Genomic DNA, 21,144 nt, shown 5'->3' on the forward strand with positions numbered 1-21,144 from the left:
GGCGGGAGAGGGGGCAGGGCATCAAAGTGGCACAGGTCTATTTTTATATTGGGAGCTTAAGGTGAATCATTGTGGAGAGATGCACAAACAGGGCTGAAGCCCACCCTGATGACAGCTGTATCAAAGGCCTAAATTTCCAAGGATCATAAATCACTACAGTAAGCCCATCAACAGCGTGTGGTACTCTGCAAGCATTTTGCAACCTTAACATTTCTACCCCCACAGTCTTTTGATATGCTCAAAAGATGTCCTGGATTTCAACGACGGCCCCACATCAGCAAATGGCATCCTAACAATTGCAAGGAGGGCAAGACCTAAGCAAACCAGACTTTGGGGATGCACAGAATTTGTCAGTACCTACATTCTTCTAAGGGAGTGATGAAAATATAGCCACTTCCCATAGAACTTGATTTTTAAGAGAAATGACACCCAAATATCCACACCAAATGTAAGAAAACAAATTTTATGAGCACCTCATGAAGGGGTACCAAAGAAATCTCCCCCCTTATTCAGGAGAGTTTGTGTTGTGTGTGTGTGTGTGTGTTTCTAAAAAAAGGACCCATTATTAACTATTTTTGTCACAAATTAATCTTTGATTCCCAGAAAGCAAAACCATTTCAGAGCTTCCTTCCTGAATGATTAGAATAAAATAAACAATGAGAGAGAGAGAGACAGAGGCAAGAGAAAGAGAGCGCACGCGTGCAGAGGCATCTTAAATCACTTCAGGTGCTACAAGCCAACTTTAGCTCTTTCTATATTATTAGAATAAAGGGTCCTGGGTCCTGGGTCTGTGACTGAGATGGTAAGAAAAACTACCTGTTCCCAGTCCTAACTCAAACAACCACCTACTGATGCCATTCCCACTGTATTTTCCCACAAACAATATTTTTACAGATTTCTGGGACTGAAAAATTGCTGATTTTACTAAAAGAGAATAAAAAAGGCATTATTCATTTTCATAAAAAGCCTTTTTGATGTCTTTTGTCATAAAATTAAAAAGTCTTAAGAGACTTGCACACCACCTTTCTTTCCCTCTCTCTTCCTCGGCGCTGCCCACGGAGGTGGCAGCCATCTCCTACTTGGCATCATGGCTGCCCTCAGACCCCTCGTAAAGCCCAAGATCATCAAAAAGAGGACCAAGAAGTTTATCCGGCACCAGTCAGACCGATATGTCAAAATTAAGCGTAACTGGAGGAAACCCAGAGGCATTGACAACAGGGTGCGGAGAAGATTCAAGGGCCAGATCTTGATGCCCAACATTGGTTATGGGAACAACAAGAAAACGAAGCACATGCTACCCAGTGGCTTTTGCAAGTTCCTGGTCCACAATGTCAAGGAGCTGGAAGTGCTGCTGATGTGCAACAAATCTTACTGTGCTGAGATTGCTCACAATGTTTCTTCCAAGAACTGCAAAGCCATCGTGGAACGAGCAGCCCAGCTAGCCATCAGAGTCACCAACCCCAATGCCTGGCTGCGCAGCGAAGAAAATGAATAGACAGCTGGTGTGCAAGTTGTATTTGTGTGAAATAAAACCATAAAAAGTCAAAAAAATAAAAAAAAAAAGTCTTAAGAACAAAACACCTAAGAACAAAACAGTAGTTCTCTACTGTATCTAAAAACTGCTAAGCACTATCTTAGCAATGTCTGCATAAAAAATTCAGAACAAATATCTATATATATATATAAAATGCATCAAAAAAGGCTGGATTTTTCTAGACAACATTACAAAGGATAAACATTGCTTTAGATTAAGTAAGGGTGGAGGGCTGTAATAGCCCTGAGTTCCTTATTAAGAATAAGATAACTAAAATATTTCAGATTTGTAGAGCATTTTTATATCTTCAAAGTATTTCCATACCTATTTTTTCCATATCATTTCAGTTTTTATATGAGTGTCCCATTTGACAGCTAAAGAAGCAGGGCACTTATTCATACTTCAAGTCCATGATAAAGGTGGAACCAGAATCCAAGTCTTCTTATGCTGACTAGGAGGCATATCAAACTTATTTATAATGCATATAGGCTATCATGGTTAAGGAAATTTTAGTGAAGCAAGAAAACATATGAATTATACAATATATACATAGTGTGTTTAAAAGACCCAGTTACTCTCTTCAACCAAATCGACATTACATGTCTTGGCAAAATAGTTTCCAGAGTTATATACACCATTACCCTGTAAGTCCAGTGCTCATATCTCACCTTGACTTGAATACACATATTACTAAGAATTCTATTTTATTTTTTAGGACAGTGCCTCTAAGTTAGAGAATGGAAATATCCATAAGCTAAACTAAATCCTGTATTAGAGCCACTCAATGTTCACATTAGACTCATTCTAAGTAATCATGCTACTGACCCAAGTGTCTGTCAGCATCATCTTCAATCTCACTACAAAGAGCTAAAGGACAAGAAAATCTAATTAAAAGCCCAGGAAAAAAAATCCACTTTAATCAAAACTACAAATCAAAGACAAAGGAACACTAAAGTAGGGAAAAACCTGAAGATATGAAAAAAATGATTAACAAGAAAAAGAATGTCAAGGGGAGAAAAAGACATTTTAGTTTAAATGACAAAAACCAAACCAACAAAAAATAATTTTCCAAACAAACAGAAAGGCCTAAAAATATGGAGAAATAATGGAGGGAGTTAAAATGCAGAGAACCACAATTTTAAGGATATTTTATTAAGAAAAACAGAAAATAAATGCTGAAGTATTACTTTACCAAATCAAAAGGAAAGGGAATGATACTTTTGGTTCTACCAAAATCAATATAAAACCATCCACTATGGGCCTCTGCTGCATCTTTTCCCAAGTGGAACAACAATACATATCAGGGTCCCAAACTTAGCCAGTAATAGGAGCTACCATTCCGCAAATTGTCCTTGGGCAATGAACAGAGGCTGCCAGAGGACCCTATTAGTTGGGAGCCAATGCCAGAGGGCAAAAATAGTTCACACAAAATCAGTCAAACAAATTACTGCTACACTTTTCTCAGTTCACAGAAATACACGTAGGCCAGATCATTACTGTTGTTCAAGTTGAAACAACTTATTCATTTTATCCTAAACAACACACACACACACATACACACATACTCACACATTCTTTAGGAGAATTATTAAGAAATCACTAAATTAAAAAATAACCAGAGTAACTACAAAGGAGTTCAATCACTTCTCTAAAAAAACTGACTTACTAATTTTAAAGTTACTAAATTTTAAAAATATTTTTACCTCAGAAGACTTTTTCAGTTCACATTTCATATTTAAAACATTTTCAGAAAAAAATTGAAAAGTCTGTATCACTTCTAGCAATTGGAAATCAGTTTCAACGACAATTTATTTTTTAAAAAACCACATCCCAAAGCACTCAGATTCCAAAGCAGTTGTCATGCATCATTCCATTTCAGAACCCAGCTGGCCTAATGCACTCTCAGGGAGGAGAGGTCTACAGACTGGAAAAACTACAGGAGAAGCTGCACTTTCCCATTTCATATTTTGGGCCTCATATGCTGATGATTTTGGAAAGAAAGGCCCCTGAAGTTCAATTTGTTATTTACTACAAATTTATTTACTACAAATAATAAATAATTTACTACAAATAATAAAGCAATGGCTGGCACTCAATTTTATAATAACTGAATTGTATACTTTAAAAGGGTAAATCTTACAGTATGTGTATTATATATCTCAACAAAATTGTTATTGTTTTAAATAAAAAAATAACCAAATAGTGCTCAGAAAGAAGTAATCTAAATAACATCGAGAGCCCACAAAATATGTATTTTAAAATTCTGAGATATAAAAAGATCAACTTCACTCATGATCAAAGAAATACAAATTAAAATATGATCTGTGTATACTTTTACACCTATCAGATTTCATAACATCCCGGGATGGTGAAAAGAGAAGGAAACCAAAACCTTAAAACACTCTTATTGTACACTGGGCACATCTTGGAGGGCAATTTGTGAAAAGCTTTCAAAATTAAAAATGCACTATCCATTGATTCTGCAATTTCACTTGTAAGAATTTATCTTAAAGACAGACCTGTAGAAAAGCACAACAAAAACAGTACAAAAAAAAGTACCAAAAGAGAAAAGAAAAAAGAGAAAAAGAAAAAACTGAACCAATTTAAGTGTCCATTAGGAAATTAAGAAATTGAAATATGTATCATCCACACAATGTACTAATACACAAACATCTTAAAAAAAAAAAAAACTGAGACATGCTTACATTAAATTCAGAACACTATAGATAGTGTGAACGTGTTTATATATACACAGAATTTTAAAATTACAATTTGTGTTTAATTTGAAAGTATGACTATCAAATAAAGTCTTACCCTGGTGTTAAATCTCCCCATGCTAAGACCCCATCCATCTTTCCAGTGCTCAACTGTCCCAGCCAAATCAGCCTGTTTTCCTTTGAGAAATCAGTCCAAAGGACTCCTCTCTGAACTGCTCTTACAATCTGGTTTAAACAGCTATATTTGAAGCAATAGCTTCAGATATAAATTACTTGAGTTGAAAGAACTATGTCTGGCTGTATCTGCTACAGAAAATTTTTTTTTAATTAAAATTAAAAAAAGAGGAAACTGAAATATAATTTAATTATCCTCATCATAGAAGCAAAAAAAGCACTCACCATTTCCCATGCTTCCAGCCTCTATGCCTTTGCTCCATGTAATTTACTACTGAAACCGTTAGCTACATAACACATGTCCAAATCCTGCCAATCCCTCAAAAGACAGGTTAAATACCACCCCGTACACGAATCTTCCGTAATGCTTCCAGAGAGAGTCTAACTTGCTTTTTGAAACCACAGTACCATCAACTCTTGAAGAACTTACCACTTTATTCTACGTAATACTCATTTGTGTACATGTCTTATTCCCATTAGTGAGAAAATTCATCAAGGGCACAATCTGTGTCTTGGCCATTTTGTAAGCCTCATTTAATACATAAATCAAACTTACATTTCATGAAAGCATACAATAAAAAGAAAATGGCAAGACTCTAAAAATTATAATAAAACAGGCTTTTATTATGTATTTACTTTAATTAGATAACAATACACATGACAAAATATGTAAGAGTATGAAAGGTAAGAATGCCGCCCTCTCTGTCCCCCTACCCAGTGCCTTTCTATGGCTCTTAAAGGCAACTGCTATGACCAATTTCTTAATACAGGACTTTATGAAGTCCTTGGACACTATAACTTTATAAGGCATTCATAATTTTTGGTTTACATTGACAAATAATTTATAAATGGCATTTAAAGTAAGTTTATGACAATTATATTACACAATTGTCCTATGACTTACAAAACTAAAGTCTCCCTGACCTGTGAGAAGACATTGTTTACCATCAGGAAAATTACAGATTCTTTCAAGCATATCTATAAACCCAAGTTATCAGAGTTTTTTATAGCCAAAATTGCTTAAGGATTCCATGAAGACCCACTAAGCTTAATTATCACTAAGCTATGAAAACACAGGTGCCAAGCCATTACATACAAAATATTAAAGTATATAAATATTCTATAAAGTTAGATTTCTTAAGGAATATTAACATTTTTTTAAAAAGCATTTCTCAATATCAAATTAATAACAAGATACCTGCACATTTTTCTAGTTTACAAATAGTAAGAATTGAGTGTTTCTAAGAGGTGTTTAACCATATGCTCAATGTATAACAACAGGAAATTTCAGTAATTATTCCTACAATAATGAATCACATTAAAATAACATATATATACACACACACACACATACACACACAGGGTAGATTATACTATTAAGATCAGAACATACAAATCAGAAGGCAGTTAATTTGACTTGTTAAAATATTTTCCTAGCAATAAAAATCTGAAGCTATCACTAAATCAAGACAAAGCTTAGTGAAAATTCTATACCGAATACTGAACTCATTGTAGCAATATGGTATTCTTATAAACAATATTGAAGGGCAAATTAGCAAGTGTGCTAATACATTATCTTCTGAAATTTATAGCCAGATGCCTTGCGATACTGATTCTTTCCTTTTGCCAAAATAACAGAATCCCTAATTTCTGACTAGGCACATAGCCATTTCCAGGAAAAACTACATTTTCCAGCTTCCCTTGCAGCTATTTGTGGCCCATGATTCAGTTATAATTGAAAAGACATAAGCAGAAGTGATCATGCAACTTCTGGGAAGCATCCTCATAGGATGGGAATACGCCCAGCTTTGCCCTATCCTCATTCCTGCTGGTTAAGAAAGCAGAACTCATGGCTAGAACTGAAGAAGCTTCCCTGAACAAAAAGAAAAAGGCACACGTTGAAGGAGGTAGAAACTGAGTACCATACCAGCTCAGTACTGCCTGAATTACACAAAAGAAAGTAAATTACTAACTTTCTTAAGCCACTGTTATACTGGGTTCCTGCCACTCACTGCTGAACCTAATTCTACCTAAAACAAGGCAAAATTATAGAGAAAGAGTACTATATGCATTACGACTTCATTAAACAATTTCCAATACATACTTTAAACTTACTAGGATTAAAATAAAAACTCATTTCTGATTATTTAAATAACTAAGCAGCTCTAAAACGTTTTTTTGCCAACTACATTTTGAGATATGTTATTATCAAGAATTTGTCAACAAATCAGCTTCCTGAGTATGCCTTGGAGTCAAGAGAGTAAGCCAAATCTCCTTTATCATCTACCTTGACAACATTCATTTATTCGTTAGACAAATGCATGCCTACTGCATTCCTTACATGCCAGGTGCAAGGTACACTGACGTGACCAAAACAGACATGGCCTTTTCCCTCCTGGAGTTGACAAGCCAGCAACGTACCCAAGGTTGCAGAATCTGAGTGTAATACTCTGGAATCCTCTTTTCCAGCTCAAGGTCAATCATTCCCCTTCTGTTGTCACATTCTTACTTCAGACTGCATATGACATGGTTGGGCTTTAGCTTTGCCCTGCTAGTACAATCACACATAATCATATTCTCCAAAGATTACACCCACTTACCAAAATTAGAATCAGCTTATTTCCAAAACACCACAGTAACATCACTAATGGTGGTCCACTTTCTCAAATGGCAAATCTTATTTATCATCTTACTATCCCTTAATTTCATCCTCGAGGGTAACCTTATCCTTAAATTTGAAAAGTACTTTAAAGTTCCTCCCAAATCCCAGGGGCTTCCTGAAGAAACAGAATATAGGGCTCCTGGACAGACAGCCAACTGTTTTCAGTTATTCCTAAAGGCCATTAAACCAAAACCACTAGAAAACCAAAGCTAGACGAAAAAGATGTCACACTCTTTCTCCATATCCTGCCCTCTTGAATCTCTCTAAGAAGACGGAATACTAATCTGATTGTGTCTTAGTCCAAAACACTAATTGGACTATCTTTATAAGTATGAAGACTCATCATGCATTTAAGTCACACATTATATATATAAGGGTTTCCTATCTTGCTCTCTGTCATTTCACACATACTCTAAAAGACTAACGTTAGATCTTCTGTAAAACAGTGAGATTTAGGAGAGAAGGAGATCCTTCACCCAGACCTTAAGTTCAGGCATAAGCTCCAATCCAGTTTATTAGATAGCTCTGCACCTGTATTTTTGGCCAAAGGCATGATAATAACATAATACTTTGAATCTCCTTCTTGCCATTGCTCTATTTATATAAATCTCCTTCAGGAACATCACAACAAAAAGGAAAAGCTAGACAAGTTATCTACATTGTGATGACATTGTGATCATTTATTAAGACCTCAGAATCCCACCATTACTCTGTGGTCTATGCCATTCACTTGGCAACATGCACTATTTTGCAGTATTTCCTATAGTCAAGGGAGAGCAAAATTTTAGAGTTTGTACCTTACAGAGAACTTATTCATACTCTCTGGAACTGATACATAGCTCCTGCAAATGCCCCAGTTGCTGAATGATGCAGGCAACAAAGAAAAGAAACACATGTGGAAGGTTAGATTTCTGGATGACAACAGTTAACAGTAAAAATGACAAAAAGACACCAATATTTATCAAACACATTATTTGCCAGGCACATTTTAAGCACTTTATACATAATAATTACTTTGGTCCTCATAACAAACCTGTGAAGTAACTACTATCATCATCCCCATTTTACAGATAAGGAAACTGAGAAACAGAAATGTAAATAACTTGTCTAAAATCACAAAGTTAACAAGCAGCAGGCTGGGTACCAAGTCTAGAGCTCTTAACCACTTTGCTGTAATAGCACACTGTTAAGAGCGCACAAATAGGAGGCGGGGCAAGATGGCAGACTGGAGAGCTGTATGTTTTAGTTACTCCTCCAGGAAAGTAGGTAGAAAGCCAGGAACTGCGTGGACTGGACACCACAGAGCAATCTGACTTTGGGCATACTTCATACAACACTCATGAAAATGTCGAACTGCTGAGATCAGCGAAATCTGTAAGTTTTTGCGGCCAGGGGACCCGCGCCCCTCCCTGCCAGGCTCAGTCCCATGGGAGGAGGGGCTGTCAGCTCCAGGAAGGAGAAGGGAGAACTGCAGTGGCAGCCCTTATCGGAAACTCATTCTACTGATCCAAACTCCAACCATAGATAGACTGAGACCAGACACCAGAGAATCTGAGAGCAGCCAGCCCAGCAGAGAGGAGACAGGCATAGAAAAAAAAAACAACACGAAAAACTCCAAAATAAAAGCAGAGGATTTTTGGAGTTCTGGTGAACACAGAAAGGGGAAGGGCGGAGCTCAGGCCTTGAGGCGCATATGCAAATCCCGAAGAAAAGCTGATCTCTCCCCCCTGTGGACCTTTCCTTAATGGCCCTGGCTGCTTTGTCTGTTAGCATTTCAATAACCCATTAGATCTCTGAGGAGGGCCCTTTTTTTTTTTTTTTAATCCTTTTTTCTTTTTCTAAAACAATTACTCTAAGAAGCCCAATACAGAAAGCTTCAAAGAATTGCAATTTGGGCACGTCAAGTCAAGAGCAGAACTAAGAGAGCTCTGAGACAAAAGGCAATAACCCAGTGGCTGAGAAAATTCACTAAACACCACAACTTCCCAAGAAAAGGGGGGTGTCCGCTCACAGCCACCATCCTGGTGGACAGGAAACACTCCTGCCCATCGCCAGCCCCATAGCCCAGAGCTGCCCCAGACAACCCAGTGTGATGGAAGTGCTTCAAATAACAGGCACACACCACAAAACTGGGCATGGACATTAGCCTTCCCTGCAACCTCAGCTGATTGTCCCAGAGTTGGGAAGGTGGAGCAGTGTGAATTAACAAAGCCCCATTCAGCCATCATTTGAGCAGACTGGGAGCCTCCCTACACAGCCCAGCAGCCCAGAACTGCCCTGGGAGGACGGCACTCACCTGTGACATAGCACAGTCATCCCTCAACAGAGGACCCGGGGTGCACGGCCTGGAAGAGGGGCCCACTTGCAAGTCTCAGGAGCCATACGCCAATACCAAGGACTAGTGGGTAAGTGGCAGAGACAAACTGTGGCAGGACTGAACTGAAGGATTAGACTATTGCAGCAGCTTTAAAACTCTAGGATCACCAGGGAGATTTGATTGTTAGGGCCACCCCCCCCTCCCCAACTGCCCAGAAACACGCCCCACATACAGGGCAGGCAACACCAACTACACACGCAAGCTTGGTACACCAATTGGGCCCCACAAGACTCACTCCCCCACTCACCAAAAAGGCTAAGCAGGGGAGAACTGGCTTGTGGAGAACAGGTGGCTCGTGGACGCCACCTGCTGGTTAGTTAGAGAAAGTGTACTCCACGAAGCTGTAGATCTGATAATTTAGAGATAAGGACTTCAATAGGTCTACAAACCCTAAAAGAACCCTATCAAGTTCAGCAAATGCCACGAGGCCAAAAACAACAGAAAATTATAAAGCATATGAAAAAACCAGACGATATGGATAACCCAAGCCTAAGCACCCAAATCAAAAGACCAGAAGAGACACAGCACCTAGAGCAGCTACTCAAAGAACTAAAGATGAACAATGAGACCATAGTACGGGATATAAAGGAAATCAAGAAGACTCTAGAAGAGCATAAAGAAGACACTGCAAGACTAAATAAAAAAATGGATGATCTTTTGGAAATTAAAGAAACTGTTGACCAAATTAAAAAGATTCTGGACACTCATAGTACAAGACTAGAGAAAGTTGAACAACGAATCAGTGACCTGGAAGATGACAGAATGGAAAATGAAAGCATAAAAGAAAGAATGGGGAAAAAAATAGAAAAAATATAAATGGACCTCAGGGATATGATAGATAATATGAAACGTCCAAATATAAGACTCATTGGTGTCCCAGAAGGGGAAGAAAAAGGTAAAGGTCTAGGAAGAGTATTCAAAGAAATTGTTGGGGAAAACTTCCCAAATCTTCTAAACAACATAAATACACAAATCATAAATGCTCAGCGAACTCCAAATAGAATAAATCCAAATAAACCCACTCCGAGACATATACTGATCACACTGTCAAACACAGAAGAGAAGGAGCAAGTTCTGAAAGCAGCAAGAGAAAAGCAATTCACCACATACAAAGGAAACAGCATACGACTAAGTAGTGACTACTCAGCAGCCACCATGGAGGCGAGAAGGCAGTGGCACGATATATTTAAAATTCTGAGTGAGAAAAATTTCCAGCCAAGAATACTTTATCCAGCAAAGCTCTCCTTCAAATTTGAGGGAGAGCTTAAATTTTTCACAGACAAACAAATGCTGAGAGAATTTGCTAATAAGAGACCTGCCCTACTGGAGATACTAAAGGGAGCCCTACAGACAGAGAAACAAAGACAGGACAGAGAGACTTGGAGAAAGGTTCAGTACTAAAGAGATTCGGTATGGGTACAATAAAGGATATTAATAGAGAGAGGGAAAAAATATGGCAAACATAAACCAAAGGATAAGATGGCTGATTCAAGAAATGCCTTCATGGTTATAACGTTGAATGTAAATGGATTAAACTCCCCAATTAAAAGATATAGATTCGCAGAATGGATCAAAAAAAATGAACCATCAATATGTTGCATACAAGAGACTCATCTTAGACACAGGGACACAAAGAAACTGAAAGTGAAAGGATGGAAAAAAATATTTCATGCAAGCTACAGCCAAAAGAAAGCAGGTGTAGCAATATTAATCTCAGATAAAATAGACTTCAAATGCAGGGATGTTTTGAGAGACAAAGAAGGCCACTACATACTAATAAAAGGAGCAATTCAGCAAGAAGAAATAACAATCGTAAATGTCTATGCACCCAATCAAGGTGCCACAAAATACATGAGAGAAACACTGGCAAAACTAAAGGAAGCAATTAATGTTTCCACAATAACTGTGGGAGACTTCAACACATCACTCTCTCCTATAGATAGATCAACCAGACAGAAGACCAATAAGGAAATTGAAAACCTAAACAATCTGATAAATGAATTAGATTTAACAGACATATACAGGACATTACATCCCAAATCACCAGGATACACATACTTTTCTAGTGCTCACGGAACTTTCTCCAGAATAGATCATATGCTGGGACATAAAACAAGCCTCAATAAATTTAAAAAGATTGAAATTATTCAAAGCACATTCTCTGACCACAATGGAATACAATTAGAAGTCAATAACCATCAGAGACTTAGAAAATTCACAAATACCTGGAGGTTAAACAACACACTCCTAAACAATCAGTGGGTTAAAGAAGAAATAGCAAGAGAAATTGCTAAATATATAGAGACAAATGAAAATGAGAACACAACATACCAAAACCTATGGGATGCAGCAAAAGCAGTGCTAAGAGGGAAATTTATAGCACTAAACGCATATATTAAAAAGGAAGAAAGAGCCAAATCAAAGAACTAATGGATCAACTGAAGAAGCTAGAAAATGAACAGCAAACCAATCCCAAACCAAGTAGAAGAAAAGAAATAACAAGGATTAAAGCAGAAATAAATGACATAGAGAACAAAAAAACAATAGAGAGGATAAATATCACCAAAAGTTGGTTCTTTGAGAAGATCAACAAGATTGACAAGCCCCTAGCTAGACTGACAAAATCAAAAAGAGAGAAGACCCATATCAACAAAATAATGAATGAAAAAGGTGACATAACTGCAGATCCTGAAGAAATTAAAAAAATTATAAGAGAATATTATGAACAACTGTATGGCAACAAACTGGATAATGTAGAAGAAATGGACAATTTCCTGGAAACATATGAACAACCTAGACTGACCAGAGAAGAAACAGAAGACCTCAACCAACCCATCACAAGCAAAGAGATCCAATCAGTCATCAAAAATCTTCCCACAAATAAATGCCCAGGGCCAGATGGCCTCACAGGGGAATTCTACCAAACTTTCCAGAAAGAACTGACACCAATCTTACTCAAACTCTTTCAAAACATTGAAGAAAATGGAACACTACCTAACTCATTTTATGAAGCTAACATCAATCTAATACCAAAACCAGGCAAAGATGCTACAAAAAGGAAAACTACCGGCCAATCTCCCTAATGAATATAGATGCAAAAATCCTCGACAAAATACTTGCAAATCGAATCCAAAGACACATTAAAAAAATCATACACCATGACAAGTGGGTTCATTCCAGGCATGCAAGGATGGTTCACATAAGAAAATCAATCAATGTATTACAACACATTAAAAACTCGAAAGGGAAAAATCAATTGATCATCTCAATAGATGCTGAAAAAGCATTTGACAAAATCCAACATCCCTTTTTGATAAAAACACTTCAAAAGGTAGGAATTGAAGGAAACTTCCTCAACATGATAAAGAGCATATATGAAAAACCCACAGCTAGCATAGTACTCAATGGTGAGAGACTGAAAGCCTTCCCTCTAAGATCAGGAACAAGACAAGGATGCCCGCTGTCACCACTGTTATTCAACATTGTGCTGGAAGTGCTAGCCAGGGCAATCCGGCAAGACAAAGAAATAAAAGGCATCCAAATTGGAAAAGAAGAAGTAAAACTGTCATTGTTTGCAGATGATATGATCTTATATCTAGAAAACCCTGAGAAATCGACAATACAGCTACTAGAGCTAATAAACGAATTTAGCAAAGTAGCGGGATACAAGATTAATGCACATAAGTCAGTAATGTTTCTATATGCTAGAAATGAACAAACTGAAGAGACACTCAAGAAAAAGATACCATTTTCAATAGCAACTAAAAAAATCAAGTACCTAGGAATAAACTTAACCAAAGATGTAAAAGACCTATACAAAGAAAACTACCTAACTCTACTAAAAGAAATAGAAGGGGACCTTAAAAGATGGAAAAATATTCCATGTTCATGGATAGGAAGACTAAATGTCATTAAGATGTCAATTCTACCCAAACTCTTCTACAGATTCAATGCAATCCCAATCAAAATTCCAACAACCTACTTTGCAGACTTGGAAAAGCTAGTTATCAAATTTATTTGGAAAGGGAAGATGCCTCGAATTGCTAAAGACACTTTAAAAAAGAAAAAACGAAGTGGGAGGACTTACACTCCCTGACTTTGAAGCTTATTATAAAGCCACAGTTGCCAAAACAGCATGGTACTGGCACAAAGATAGACATATAGATCAATGGAATCGAATTGAGAATTCAGAGATAGACCCTCAGATCTATGGCCGACTGATCTTTGATAAGGCCCCCAAAGTCACTGAACTGAGTCATAATGGTCTTTTCAACAAATGGGGCTGGGAGAGTTGGATATCCATATCCAAAAGAATGAAAGAGGACCCCTACCTCACCCCCTACACAAAAATTAACTCAAATGGACCAAAGATCCTCAATATAAAAGAAAGTACCATAAAACTCCTAGAAGATAATGTAGGAAAACATCTTCAAGACCTTGTATTAGGCGGCCACTTCCTAGACTTTACACCCAAAGCACAAGCAACAAAAGAGAAAATAGATAAATGGGAACTCCTCAAGCTTAGAAGTTTCTGCACCTCAAAGGATTTCTCAAAAAGGTAAAGAGGCAGCCAACTCAATGGGAAAAAATTTTTGGAAACCATGTATCTGACAAAAGACTGATATCTTGCATATACAAGAAATCCTACAACTCAATGACAATAGTACAGCCAGCCCAATTATAAAATGGGCAAAAGATATGAAAAGACAGTTCTCTGAAGAGGAAATACAAATGGCCAAGAAACACATGAAAAATGTTCAGCTTCACTAGCTATTAGAGAGATGCAAATTAAGACCACAATGAGATACCATCTAACACCGGTTAGAATGGCTGCCATTAAACAAACAGGAAACTACAAATGCTGGAGGGGATGTGGGAGAAATTGGAACTCTTATTCATTGTTGGTGGGACTGTATAATGGTTCAGCCACTCTGGAAGTCAGTCTGGCAGTTCCTTAGAAAACTAGATATAGAGCTACCATTCGATCCAGCGATTGCACTTCTCGGTATATACCCGGAAGATCGGAAAGCAGTGACACGAACAGATATCTGCACGCCAATGTTCATAGCAGCATTATTCACAATTGCCAAGAGATGGAAACAACCCAAATGTCCTTCAACAGATGAGTGGATAAATAAAATGTGGTATATACACACGATGGAATACTACGCGGCAGTAAGAAGGAACGATCTCGTGAAACATATGACAACATGGATGAACCTTGAAGACATAATGCTGAGCGAAATAAGCCAGGCACAAAAAGAGAAATATTATATGCTACCACTAATGTGAACTTTGAAAAATGTAAAACAAATGGTTTATAATGTAGAATGTAGGGGAACTAGCAGTAGAGAGCAATTAAGGAAGGGGGAACAATAATCCAAGAAGAACAGATAAGCTATTTAACGTTCTGGGGATGCCCAGAAATGACTATGCTCTGTTAATTTCTGATGGATATAGTAGGAACAAGTTCACAGAAATGTTGCTATATTATGTAACTTTCTTGGGGTAAAGTAGGAACATGTTGGAAGTTAAGCAGTTATCTTAGGTTAGTTGTCTTTTTCTTACTCCCTTGTTATGGTCTCTTTGAAATGTTCTCTTATCGTATGTTTGTTTTCTTTTTAACTTTTTTTTTCATACAGTTGATTTAAAAAAGAAGGGAAAGTTAAAAAAAAAAAAAGAAAAACAAGGAAAAAAAAAAAGATGTAGTGCCCCCTTGAGGAGCCTGTGGAGAATGCAGGGGTATTTGCCTACCCCACCTCCATGGTTGCTAACATGACCACAGACACAGGGGACTGGTGCTTTGATGGGTTGAGCCCTCTACCATAAGTTTTACCCTTGCGAAGACGGTTGCTGCAAAGGAGAGGCTAGGCCTCCCTATATTTGTGCCTAAGAGTCTCCTCCTGAATGCCTCTTTGTTGCTCAGATGTGGCCCTCTCTCTCTGGCAAGCCAACTTGAGAGGTGAAATCACTGCCCTCCCCCCTACGTGGGATCAGACACCCAGGGGAGTGAATCTCCCTGGCAACGTGGAATATGACTCCCGGGGAGGAATGTAGACCCGGCATCGTGGGACGGAGAACATCTTCTTGACCAAAAGGGGGATGTGAAAGGAAATGAAATAAGCTTCAGTGGCAGAGAGATTCCAAAACGAGCCGAGACGTCACTCTGGTGGGCACTCTTACGCACACTTTAGACAACCCTTTTTAGGTTCTAAAGAATTGGGGTAGCTGGTGGTGGATACCTGAAACTATCAAACTACAACCCAGAACCCATGAATCTCGAGACAGTTGTATAAAAATGTAGCTTATGAGGGGTGACAATGGGATTGGGAAAGCCATAAGGACCACACTCCACTTTGTCTAGTTTATGGATGGATGAGTAGAAAAATAGGGGAAGGAAACAAACAGACAAAGGTACCCAGTGTTCTTTTTTACTTCAATTGCTCTTTTTCACTCTAATTATTATTCTTGTTATTTTTGTGTGTGTGCTAATGAAGGTGTCAGGGATTGATTTAGGTGATGAATGTACAACTATGTAATGGTACTGTAAACAATCGAAAGTACGATTTGTTTTGTATGACTGCGTGGTATGTGAATATATCTCAATAAAATGAAGATAAAAAAAAAAAAAAGAGTGCACAAATATAGTTTGAGGCTTAGTATTCTACCCAAAAGACATCCAAGTAGCAATGGCTAGGAGGTAGAGGGCAACATGGGTCTAGATCTCAGGAGAGAGATCAAGACTGTATTTGTAAATTTGGAGGCTGGAAGAAAATGGGTGTTAAAGGAAGCCATGGACTGAAGTCACCCTGGAGGACGGTGCTAAGAGAGAAGTTATCGGACATAATCTTGAGGGATACCAATTTTAAAATAAAGCTAGCATATTTTAGGTCAAAATGCTGATGCAGTTAGGTAGTAAGTACTTTTGTGCATTATATGTATAATGTATATATTACAAATCAAAATGCATGATGGTTATATTTACCCTATGGGAACCAGAACATAATTTAACTGTAATTTAACCATAGTGATTATATAGGTTTATGGTAGCATCTGTTGTTTTTATGGCACTGTTGGCCATAGCTAAGATTTTTTTTAATGCTAAATCCTAAGGCAAAACACAACTTACAACACTGTTCCTATGGGAGAAAATAATGTTTTAAGATATGTCTTCAGGCATGGTTTCCAGGAAATATAGTTGTAAAAAGAAAACACTTCTGAAAAAATCAATCATGTGTCAATAGTTCTAAGATGCACAATGTTTTACATCTGTACATCACTTGATGGGTCTTACAAAGTTTAATTGGCAGCATTTTTTTCTTTCTTAGTGGTACATAAAATAATAGTGCATTTTACAACCAATGATATTTTAGATTAAATGAAATATGTTTTTCAGAATCCATCTAATTCCAAGCATATATAATTACAGTTAAAGAAAAACTCTGTTCAAGGAGTTTACAATCTAAGGGAAAAAACGTAACACTAAGATATCAGTGTAAGTAATAAACATTAACACAAGATATGAAGATACAAAATGGGTGAGAAGGTTAAAGAGCTAAAGAAAAGGTACTCTGATTAGAAAGAGGAGTGGCCAAACCAAAATAACTTAAGGCAGGGTGTCCTAAGCACAGTTTTAATTGAAAAAGCACAACAGGAAGAAGGTAGGAAATAGATCAACAAAAGAAGAAGGAAAGCTGAATAACGTGAAGTTTTGATCTTGTCACTCACTTCTAAGAACCAGCAACAACCCTCCAGTCAAAATAAAGGACTGTCTGAAGACAACCAATCAAGAGGGAAGATTTTTTTTTTAATCTGCTATCTCTCTCTTCAACCCCGATAACAGTTTTAAAGTAAGTCCACATATTCTTTGACACTCCTTCCTTTAAGCATCCTTCCCTTGAGTGTAGGCTGGACTCAGTGACTTGATTCTAATAAACAGAATATGGTGGAAGTGATGGTGTGTGATTTCCGAAACCAGGTCATAAAAGGCATCAAGGCTTTCTTTTTGCACTCTTTCACACACGCTCTCTTTCTCTCTCACTCTCGCTCCCGCTCTGTCACTCTCCTCTGGTTGTTGTTCTCTCGCTCTCTCTGACCATTCATTCTTGAGGAAGCCAAATGCCATGCTGTAAAGTCACTCAAATAATCCTACAGAAAGGTCCACATAGCAAGGAACTGATGCCTCCTGCCAACGGCCAGTTAGGAACTGAGGCCTTCTGCCCTCAGCTATGTGACTGTGCCATCTTGGAAGCAGATCCTCCAACTCCAGTCAAGCCAACAGCAGATGACTGCACCCCGGATGACACCCCGGACTGACTGCAACCTCATGAGAGACCCTGAGCCAGAACTACCAAGCTAAGTCACTTCCAAACACCTGACCCACAGGAACTGTGAGATACTGTTTGCTCTATTAAGCCGCTAAGTTTGGGGGTAACTTGTTACACAACAATAAACAACTTATAAAATCCCATAGTAGTCTGTCTCTAAAACACTTTATCTTCTAACAGTTATATGTCTATTTATAGCTAGTATAGAGAAAAATCTGCTAGAAGGCCACCCTCTTATCTTTACATTCCTGTAAAGCTTAGCCCAATGCACTGCACAGAGTAAATACATGTTTTTGTTTACTATTTGTTGAAAGAAACTTGCCAGTGCTTATACAATTGACTGCAGTTGTCCAAAAATGAAGTTATCAAACCTTGAATAATAACACAGTTACTGGAGTGGGGTAAAAAAGAAAAATATTTACTTGACTGATTCGGTTGATAAACATAATGAGGGATAATGGATGCAACAATCAATGATGATTCCAGAATGACATAGGTAAAAGGTGGAAAAAGCAGTCATTTTGTATCGCTCGGAGTACTGGAGTACAAGAGTTGCTCAAGAAACAATAGTATAGAGTAGCAAAGCATTCTGATAATACTACTCAGAACTTAACTTCTTCATTACTACAAAGAAAAAGAACAAAGCATTTGGTTAAGAGAGGATTAATTTTACATATGTTTCTCAAAACTGTTCTACAGAATATTAGTATCCCATAAGAAGGTCATAGGTATTTGAAAGAAAAAAAATACCCTTGCATGCTGAGTCTTTAAGGGACAAATATGCCTTCTAAAGTCATTGGCCCTCGTAACATTTAAAATATTGCAGTACAGGAAGAAGGTAAATGACATGGTGGAACCGTAACCTATAACATTCTTTGAAACTTGTTGTATAGCTACTAGTTGAATTGTGCTTTGAAAGTCTTCACCCTTCTGTATATACCCAGTATTTCACATAAGGAAAAAACTGAAACTGTGGAACTGTAATCCACAACAATTTTTGAAATTACCTATAAAGCTGCTTGCTGTGTTGTACATTGAAAGTTAATACCTTTCTGTATGTATGTTGTATTTTATAATAATGGAAACAGCTGAAGTTGTGGAACTGTGACCCAAGACATTCTTTGAAATTTGCTCTTTAACCACTTGTTAAATGGTACTTTGAAAGTCACTTTTATGTATATATGTTAAAGTTCAAAATACAAAATGCATTAAAAAAAATACTTGCAGTACATTAGTATACCATAAACACAGTTTGGGAAAACTGATTTGGGTAGGCAGGTAGGTAGATGGGAAGATTCACAGAAAATAAAGGAGAAAGAGACAAAGGCAACAAAATTATCTCACCTAAATAAAGGATTATAACTACCAGTTAAGACTGTATAGGGTTTCTTAAAGCAATATAAACTGTTGAGACAGTGGCAGTAACTAATGACCTATCAGATCTCCTCTCTCGGGAAATGTTAATAAAAGATACGAGTCCGTAACTACAAAGTGGAAGCAGAAGCATAAAGATGCAAAGAAACCAGAGATAAAAGTGAGTTAACAGTAGAGAACTAGGTGGGCCAGTACTGGCTGTTTGGTGCCTTTGTACCAGAAAGGCACACCTTTTTTTGAGTAAAAAAATTTAAGTTAGTATATTTATTGCCCAACCTGAACAACCTTATGTGGTGATTCCTGCAGGAAGGAGCAGGTTGGTGGACTGCTGCCCACTTCAGTCACATTTGGTAACCCACACATAAAGTAGGAGAGGAGAAAGGGGGCAGGGGAACACTGGCTCTGGATTTAATTAGGAGCATTTAGTTTAAACTCACCTGAATGATGTTTTCATATATTGAACTTCTTTTTAAACCAGGGGCCAGAGCTTATGCATGCCATTAGGAATCAAGCAAAGCTGCTCTTGTATAGATTCAACTCCCAGGTCTAGCCAGGTTCTGCCCAGGATGGGACAGGTTTCCAGGGCCTCCCCAGGCAGCATCTCTGGATTCATGCACACAGAACATGCGCACATTCTTAACTGCTCACATCCTCCCTGGACACCAAACTATGTTCACCCCACACATGGTTGAATGCCACCACCACCCCACCTCTGCTACTCCCCACCCCAAGAAATAAGGGGGACAGGAATCAGACCTCTGGGAGCCTGATGGGCATATGTACATGCCAATGAATGTGTACATACATGCCCTGCTGAATGCGTGTGGGGGTGGCCATGTATGCTGGAGTGGGGTTTTGTAGGAGCAGGCTCTTCCCTGTAGCTCCAGGACTCTGTCTAGAGACTGTGTGGCAATGCTTGCTCATATGCTCTCTTTCAAATTAGAGTAGGGCCACAATGTAAACACAGTCCCCATTAGATATGGTGCCCTTATGCTACACACAGCCTGGACAACCATAAACAGCCCTGACACAAGGGTATGGCTCAACAAATCCCTGCAGCTGTGGAGGCAACAAGGAATCTGGTCACTAAAGCTGGGTAGAGCCATATCCCTAGTAGCACTCAAGCCTCCATGGGGCCCAGCTAAATCTATGGTTCTTGTTCTTTTGAGAGGCCTGACTTTAAGGTTGAAATTTCTGTCCCACTTTTCCCCAATACCTGAGGTGGCTTGGAAGCCTAGCTAAAGCCCTTACAAGTCATGGAGTTTAGCTAGTTTAAAATCGGTCATGTGCCAAGGCTTCAACTTCTGATGCAAAAGCCATGGCAAAAAGGCTGTGACAATTCCTCAAAATCCAAGTGGTCTTGAATCAGAGGTCAACTTATTTTACAGTGTAACAATACAAGGAAGAAATTCATAAACACACTGCTTATGGTTGCTGATACACTGGTACATTTTGCCAATTCAAAATAACAATTTTATACTGGCAGAAAGAGGGCAATTTCCCAAAAGATCTCTTATATTAATAGTACTATCTGGCCTATTTACCTAATGTATAGACATGTATTACATCTTACCTTACTCAATACACCAATGAGTTATACAAATTGCAATTCCAATCAAAAGTCCAAATATATTTAGTATTTGAGCTTAAGGTATTTGTGGTCAAATGCTCATTAAAATGGCTTAAGCAATCTTAATTTTCTATCATATATTTAAACGTTTAGTTCTCCTCATTATTTAAAAATAACACTAGAACTCTGTTAAAAAAGAAACCAAGCACAAATCAACAGGCTCACCAAAATCACAGTTAAACAGGACAAGCAGTTAACAACTTTGGAATAATTTTCAGGATACCAATAATTAACAATCACTTAAATATGATTCAAGAGGAACTGCTGGTTGTTGAAAAACCCTATGATCAACTAGAGCACAGTACTACCAGAAATTGATTATGTAAGACAATAAAATATTGTTTTAGGG

At 37.9% G+C, this 21,144-nt stretch overlaps 1 protein-coding gene across 1 annotated transcript; it reads left to right on the plus strand.

The window, feature by feature from the left end:
* Positions 1–1,031: 1,031 nt before the first annotated feature.
* On the plus strand, positions 1,032–1,530 carry LOC119528016 (60S ribosomal protein L32-like). Its single transcript, XM_037828619.1, has one exon. It carries the CDS (start codon positions 1,088–1,090, stop codon positions 1,493–1,495), a length of 408 nt encoding a protein of 135 aa, XP_037684547.1. The 5' UTR covers positions 1,032–1,087; the 3' UTR covers positions 1,496–1,530.
* Positions 1,531–21,144: the final 19,614 nt, after the last annotated feature.

The sequence above is a fragment of the Choloepus didactylus genome, chromosome 2, assembly GCF_015220235.1.
Source record: "Choloepus didactylus isolate mChoDid1 chromosome 2, mChoDid1.pri, whole genome shotgun sequence".
In the NCBI taxonomy this organism is placed as follows: domain Eukaryota; kingdom Metazoa; phylum Chordata; class Mammalia; order Pilosa; family Megalonychidae; genus Choloepus; species Choloepus didactylus.